The following is an 8408-nucleotide window of genomic DNA, read 5'->3' as shown; positions in this document are numbered from 1 at the left end:
TCCTTTCGTTTTCTTTTTTCATACATACCATTTCTTGGTAAGTGATTAGTAGATGGTCCATCGTTTTAAACGTCGCGAAGAATAATCGCTTATTTTTGGCGCTTGCGCTATCAAGCTGCCACAGTACTGGTTTTTCAAAGTTGGAGCCCTTAATATAACTCTTGAATATCTAGGTATCGAGGCAATTGTTCATAAAATTAATTACAACGTAAATATTATTTAAAAAGAGAAGTTGCTAAAAAAAATGTAGCCTACTTACGTATTCTTTTATGCCATTGGTCGTATTTATGTTGAATTCTGATTCTGATATCGCTATTTTTAATATGGAGTATTGACTCTTGTGTATTGTAAAATCTTTCGAATTCTTGATGACTGCGTTTTTCTCTTCTGTGAATCTATGTTTTTCTTCATTCTAAAAAACCAGGCATTGTTAGTACGACTGATCGACTGGTGCTGGACGATATAGGTAATATATTATCTTTTTATGATAATGCACATAACTATTTTTCTAATTATAATATACCTGATGAACTACTTACAAAATGTTTGAAAGCAGCATAGGCTTTATCGAAATCTTCGAATAAAAAGAATACTTTATTTTCATGGACCAAACACGCTTGTGTTTTAGTTTCTTCGTTTTTGTCAAGTTCCTATTTAAAAATCATAATTGCAAAATTGCAAAATCAATCAAATTTTTGGAACCTCAATTTTGGGGCGAATGAAGATTGACAATATGGGTAATATCGTTATCATATGAATCGAACTTGCTGAACAGGTATACGAAGTTTGATTTGAAGTTGAAGTCTTCTAACGATCACATTGGGTGAAGAGGGTAGCCCAAAAATAGGATTTTAAAATGAAAAGGGCTTACCATTTCAAGTGATTCTTCGCTGGGTGTGTCGCCTTTGAAATTCGAAATTATCAGTAGGTTCAGCTCTTTTCTTGCCACTGAAAAAGAAGAAAAAAATTAATTTCAATTAGACCTGATTACGTATTGTTGGTGGTTTTTAGCTACGAATTTGAACAAGCATACTTTTAGTATCACGAGTTATTTTTTCAAGCAGCTCATGATCATCATGTTCAGCATTGGATGCGGAATCAGGTAGATTTTGAAGAATGTTGGTATATTGCGCATTTGCGCGGGGGATTGTTCCCTCCTTTGTGATCACGGTATTGTCGCTTTTCACGAGATAGGAAAACTTGAGCAGAGAAGCTAAAACAACCTTTTGTCCTTCATTGCTCACTGCCAACAGCTTCGGGTACGCTTTTTCTCGTTCTTCGTTGGTGAGAGCTTGATGGGCATTTTGATTCCGCAATATTAAAAAATTATCAACTTCCTTGATGAATCGGTCCTCTGAAATGCCGCTCTTGATCATTTCCAATTTGATGGCGATGATTCTTTCATTTTCAATGTTTAGAAACATGGTGTGCCAGGCTTGATCGGTGTATTCGTCGTTTCTGTGTTCACCCCATTCGGGGTAGCATTCTTCGAAAAGACCTTTTACGAGTTGATTGAAATCGACTATAGCCTGCAACTTTAGTCTTAAATTCGTCTCTGCTATCTGAAAATTTTGAAGTTTCGAATTCCAGTAGGTAAGTATACTCGTATGATGTCAAATTACAAAATCTAATAGCGCAGTTTTTACACGTGTACTATGCATTTGGTGATGTAGGAGTGTACTCGCCCAAAACTGAATTTTACTTTGAACATGAAATTAGAAAATATTTGTTTTAAAAAAAAATTCTAACCAGTGTTTCGTTGAGTTGTTTCTTTGTTTCTTCGAGACGTTTCAATCTTTCTTCCATGATTTTCCATTCGGATTGTAAGGCAAGGATACTCTCAATTTTTTCTTCTTCGTTTAGTTTCCCTAAAGCCTCCTTTTCCTTATTTTTCTTATCAAGAAGTGATGTCAGTATCTCATTCTAAAATTCAATTTAATCATGTTATTTATGCTAAGTTAACAAATCTCGGTACTCGCTGTAAATTTGGGTACTCACTTGTGGTAATGATATCAGCATTTCCATCGTAGCAATCAAAACTGCGAAACAAATTTGAAAACTTTTAAAATTCATTATTATAGTAGGTAGGTAACTAGGTATATTTTGCTGAACAAGACTGTAAAAAATCAAACCACTCATAGACTTTTGTGAGGTGATAATGAGAGTGAGAATAAAATGAAATGTTTGTCAAAACCAATTTGCATTTGTAAAATTTAATCAGGGTGTCTAACAGGTACTGCAGGTACTGCAAGTACTGTAAAAGTACTGCATTGAAATCCTCGGTACTGCAAGTACTGTAAAGTACTGCATTTTGCCTGAAAAGTACTGCATTTTTTCTCAAACTCATTTCAGTTTTTGGTGAAAATTGTGCTTAAAATGGTTAAAAACCACTATTTTTCAAACAAAATTCCACAAAAATTTTTTTCGCCCTCACTTTGCTCGGGCAATATTTTGGTTTTCTTTTCATATTTCTCAATTTTAAAAAAACTCATAAAAATCACATTATGTTTGGTCAGTTTTCATCTATGTATACCTTTTAATTTTTCCAACGGACCACCTACCCAAAGTTGTCAAATTATAAAAAGTCAGCAAATTTGCCCAAATGTGCTGATCGTGTTGGGACTCGTCAATGTCAATAAATTTTGAAAATTTTTAGTCTTAATAAAGAGGTTTAATTACCAACTTTTGTGAGACTTGAATAGCACATTTTAAGAATTTTTCGCCCTCGCTTCGCTCGGGCTGACGAATGCTCTTTCTCTTTTTCTGAATTTCTAGGTCTATTGGTTTTTTTTTTACAAAATCAAACTTTCTAAAAATCCATCATTCAAACTCAAAAAGATGTTTGAATCAAAAATAAACTCCTCACATGAAAAAAATTTTTTTTTATTGCTCGAAATACGAAAATTTTGAGAGCTTATGCCCTTACTTCGTTCGGGCTTTTTTACTTTTCTTTTTTGGAACTGAAATTTATTTAAAAAAATTGTTCAAATTCTGAAATTTTTAAGCCAAAAAAATCAATCTCTTCCTATAAAAAACCGTGTTCTTTCATTTATCAAAACAGGAATTTTCAACTTGTTTACTTTTATGGTTATTATTTTATTTTTTTTCAAAATGATAAAGTTTTTATGTTTAAGGCCTCTAAAAATTGAAAAATGAAAACGATTTTTTTTCAGTCATGATAGGCTATGAATATATACCCTTATTACAAATTATAAAATTCAACTTATTCGGATTTCTTCATAATTTTAGCGTTTGAAATTTCAAGTTTTTGCTGCCAAGTGGCAAATTAGTGTTTGAAAACTCCTGAAAAAATTGAATTCTTTTTTAAAAAAATTTTTGAACCTCAAGATATGAAAGCTGAAACTGAAAACTGAAAACTGAAAACAAACTGAAATTAACAAGTTTTTCCATGTAAACTAAAAAATTACTGCTTAATTCCAACTGTTTCAAAAAGATTTTTTTTTGGGGGGGGGTCGGTGTAAGCTGGATTAAAAAAACAAGGTACTGCAAAAAGTACTGCAAAAGTACTGCATTTCTTCCGAGAAATTTTGTTAGCAACCCTGTTAATACATAGAAATTATCATATCGTTTGGTGTAGTAGGGAAGGGAATGATTATTAATTTTGACTAAAATTAATGGTGATTAGGTTGGTATTTGTGTAGTTTGTACTTATGATTGGATGATCGCTAAATTTGATTTTATCAGTTAGATAGGTAGGTATGATGTGGAATTTTCTGAGTATCTTTACTTTTCAATTATTTTATATTTGTAGCATGATGAAATCGAATTGCTTGTGACAAATTAACGCAGTGTCCAACTCTCACCCTCATTAGTGTTCTAAATTTCGTGGAGATTGGCGATTTCTTAGGGTTTTAGCAACACTGAATAATACAAGCCAAGATTTTAGATGCTGAAGCTTATTTTTTTCGATTTTTGGTGATTTTTTTTTCTAACTGTGGTCCAAAAATGGGAAAAAATCAAAATCTCACCAAAATTGACCTAGAAAGCTGAAATTAGGTTTCTACATAGGCTATATAGCTTGTTTTTGATCTGACAAATCTTCCCATGGTATAGTCTCTGCTGGTCGTAAAATGAGACTAAAAGAGAACTGAGTAAGCCAGCCACTTACACTCAGTCCATAGCTCACAATACAATACAAATTATAAACCATTAAGAAGCAATAGTTATTTGGTACTATATGAAGAGTGATATTCCGAAACTTGCTTTGTCCATTTTCACAACTTTTCAGGAGAGAGGAAAAACAGTTTCCCTTTAAACGGGTAAATTGGCTTTTTAGGCGAGTTTAGCACTTTATTTGGGTGGATTTATGATGTAGGAGTGTAGGTATACATTTCATCCACTAAATACTGCTGAAAAAAATTTCAATAAAAATGGACAAAGCGCATTTTGGAACATTATTTTTTAAAATTTTTTTAGTGAATTGGCTATTTAGGTGAGTTTAAAACCTCATTTTGGTAGGTTGATGATGTAGGAATGTGAGTTGATACTTCATCTCCCAGGTACCACTGAAAACCAAACTTTGCTAAAAATGGACAAAGCGAGTTTTGGAATATCACTCTTCATATGTATATCAGAAACAGGACAGACATGGACTTCTCTTGGCTAGAGGATAAATAGCCTCACTGAAGGCAATGCAAAACCACAGTGGAATCAATTCGCAAGAAACCCCTGATGACAAGTGTGATGAATCCAAATGGCCCCGAGTTCCAGTGCCCCTTAGATGGGGCAGGGGTGCTAAGAATATCCGTTTGCACTAATCGGATTCAAATTGCAAAAATGTGCAGCAAGATGGGCTTATGGAATTTACAAGGCTTGAATTCAATGGGAAAGCTGACCATTGTGGAAAAGGAGATGAAGAGGCTGAACTTTATGGTGCTGGGACTCAGTGAGACTCACTGGAAGACATGAGGAGAATTCAGATCTTTGGAGGGAAATCTAGTTTTTGCTTCAGGGGCTGGCAAACACACTGGCATAGTGGTAATAGGTTGATGGAAAATATGCAGATAATGTTATTGGGACGAGGGCAATGAGTGATCGAATTGCTGCAGTTCTGACCCCACTAAGCGTTATACAGGTTTATGCTCCAACAAGTCAGTCAATGGATGAAGAAATTGAAAAATTTTACAAGGACTTGGAGGAGATGCTAGGCAATGTATGAGGTATAGTCACAAAGTAAGTTTCACATTTTTTTTAAAAATGGAAGGCGTGAATATTTTTTGACCAAAATTGGAGGCGATGTAGTTCAAACATTCGACCAGATCTGACAAAATTTATTTTGCATTTAGGTGCATTGTTCGTATTTCACAGCGTGATTAGTAAAGTGCTGATAAAAAAATGCCATCCAAAAATTATATTTCAGAAAAAATGAATTTTTCAACCTAACAAAATAAAAATTCATCGGAAAATTGATTGAGAACCACTCAAGACATAACATACTAACATTATTTTGATTCAATCAAAATCCAAATCAAGTAAATTGTTCAGTGATAATCTGCTGAATGTCGGCATTGTCGAGAGTCACTCAGCACCAGAAATTTTGCAACCATCACATGAACAAATTACAGCACCAAATAACATCTTAACTTGAAATAATTACTATGATATGTTTTGAGTAATTTTTGATAAATTTTAGTCATAATTATTACAACTACAAATTTTTTTTGGCCAAATACCACATTTGGATGGCATTTTTCTATCAGCACTTTACTAATCACGCTGTGAAATACGAACAACGCACCCAAATGCAAAATAAATTTTGTCAGATCTGGTCGAATGTTTGAACTACATCCCCTCCAATTTTGGTCAAAAAATATCCACACCTTCTATTTTAAAAAAAAATGTGAAACTTACTTTATGACTATACCTTGTACCTAGACAAGATATGAAACTGGTTATGGACAATTTCAATGCAAAAGTTGAAAAATCTGACACCTTCGATGGGTTCTATGGCTATGTTGGCTGCCATGGATTAGGTGCGAGGAATGAGTGGGGTGAAAGTCTGAAAGATTGTTACAATTTTATGCTGAATAAGAAATGGTCGTTACAAATATGCTCTTTCAGCATCATAGTAGACGACTGTACACATGGAGGTATTGGAGGTGTTGAAAATCAAATTGATTACTTACATCCTAGTACAAAAGAGGTGGAAGTTGGCAATAACACAATATTCTAGACTTATCCTGGAGCAGATGTTGCATCAGATCACCAATTGCTGGTGGCTTCATTCAAATTGCATCTTCGCAGTGGGAAGAAACCAACAAAGAAAAGTTGCATATAAGGTGCACCGGGGGAAGTCCGAATTCGGGGTAAGTCAGAAAAACTGCTCTAGCTCTTAGAGGCTTATATCTGCCGAAGCGCTACCCAGGGGTAACTTGAGGGTACTACCCCTACTTCATCACAGCATAAAAAATTTCGCGACCCAGTTTCATTTTACAGGCTTTTCATTGGTTCATTTTTAGTTGCTGTTTTGAATTTGATTTCAAATTGTAATCAGTGTTTTTCAAACTGCTTTTTACCTCAGAAGAAATGATCAGTAAAAGTGATATTATAAGCGAAAGTATTCCTAAAACAATAATGTAAAACCCCAAGTATTCAATTTTTGTTAATTTTCAATTATTCATTATTTATATCGCTTTTTCTGACTTACCCCCTAAATTAGTGCTATGGGGTAAGTCAGAAAAGTGAACATTGATAATTAGGATTCGACTTCATCGATGTGTAATACGTAGGATAATATGTTTTCGAGGTCGTAGAATCCAAATCTGGAGTTATTTTTTTTGTAGGAGTGGGGGGTGAGGCGTGGGGAGGAGGCAATTCTAAATTTTTCGTACATTATTGTGTAATATGTCGATTGATATGTTTTCGAGGTCGTAGAATCCGAATCTGCAGTTATTTTTTTTGTAGGAGTGGGGGGTGAGGCGTGGGGAGAGGGAAAATTTGGAATTTTTCGTACATTATTGTGTAATATGTCGAATAATATGTTTTCAAAATCGTAGAATCCGAATTTGGAGTAATTTTTTTTGTAGGAGTGGAGAGTGAGGCGTGGGGAAAGGGAAAATTTCAAATTTCTCCTACATTATCGTGTTATATGTCGAATAATATATTTTTGAGGTCGTAGAATTCGAATCCGGAGTCATTTTTTATGGTGAAGGTGGAAGGTGAGTCGTAGGTTCGCATGGGTGGGGCCCTCTCCCCAAACGGTGATACTTGAATAGCACTCGACCCTATAAACTAGCTCAAGATTCGAATTCTGCGACCTTGAACACATATCAACCAACATGTTACACAATATTATAGGCAAAATTTGAAATTTCTCCTCTCCTCTTGCCTCGCCTCATACCCCTGCGAAAAAATAACCCCAGATTCGAATTATACGACCTCAAAAACATATCAATCGACATATTACACATTAATATAGGCAAAATTTGTAATTTACTCTCTCTCCCCTTGACTCACCTCCCACCCCAACAAAAAAAATATCTCCAGATTCGAATTCTACGACCTCGAGAACATATTATTCAACATATTTCACGATAGTGTAGGAAAAATTTTATATATTACCTCTTCCCACGCCTCACTTCCCTCTCCTAAAAAAATAACTCCAGATTCGAATTCTACGACCTAGAAAATATATTATTCGACATATAACTCGATAATGTAGGAGAAATTTGAAATTTTCCCTTTCCCCACGCCTCACCCCCCACTCCTACAAAAAAAATTACTCCAAATTCGGATTCTACGATTTCGAAAACATATTATTCGACATATTACACAATAATGTGGGAAAAATTCGAAATTTTCCCTCTCCCCACGCCTCACTCCCCACTCCTAAAAAAAAATAACTGCAGATTCGGAGTCTACGACCTTGAAAACATATCAATCGACATATTACACAATAATGTACGAAAAATTTGGAATTGCCCCCTCCCCACGCCTCACCCCCCACTCCTACAAAAAAAAAATAACTCCAGATTTGGATTCTACGACCTCGAAAACATGTTATTCGACATATTGCGCATCGATCAGGGTCGAATCCTAATAATACCAATTAATTTTGTAGATTTTCTGACTTACCCCAAAGTGGGGTAAGTCAGAACAAGTTACATTTTATTCGATTGTGCGAAAGCTACTGCGACAATCGCGCTGAAATTTTTACCATAGGTTAAGAACCCTTATGGGAACCTACATACCAAATTTCAGCCATATTGGTTCATTAGTACGAGAGTAACAGCTGATCAAAGTTGAAATTGTGAAAAAACGTTCTGACTTCCCCCGGTGCACCTTACCTTAGTAACCAAGAAAGGATAAGACTGGCTGCCCAAATAAGTATTGATCACACGGATGAGGAGGACCCAAATACCTTATGGGAAAAAGCACAAATCCAAAAG

General features: G+C 34.9%; 2 protein-coding genes across 4 annotated transcripts in view; one reads left to right on the top strand and one right to left on the bottom strand.

Moving 5' to 3' along the window:
• Positions 1-8408, top strand: part of numb (NUMB endocytic adaptor protein) — a 145890-nt gene that overhangs the window by 53073 nt on the left and 84409 nt on the right. The gene's annotated exons all lie outside the window — the stretch shown is intronic.
• LOC135838210 (uncharacterized) lies at positions 236-2184 on the bottom strand. Its single transcript, XM_065353841.1, has 6 exons — positions 1999-2184; positions 1750-1923; positions 1034-1562; positions 872-948; positions 540-650; positions 236-412 (listed from the first exon to the last, which is right to left on the bottom strand). Exons 1-6 carry the CDS (start codon positions 2137-2139, stop codon positions 236-238), a joined length of 1209 nt encoding a protein of 402 aa, XP_065209913.1. The 5' UTR covers positions 2140-2184.

Source organism: Planococcus citri, chromosome 2 (assembly GCF_950023065.1).
Source record: "Planococcus citri chromosome 2, ihPlaCitr1.1, whole genome shotgun sequence".
Lineage (NCBI taxonomy): Eukaryota > Metazoa > Arthropoda > Insecta > Hemiptera > Pseudococcidae > Planococcus > Planococcus citri.
Note: the sequence above shows the minus strand (reverse complement) of the source record. Positions and strands in the feature narration are given on the sequence as shown.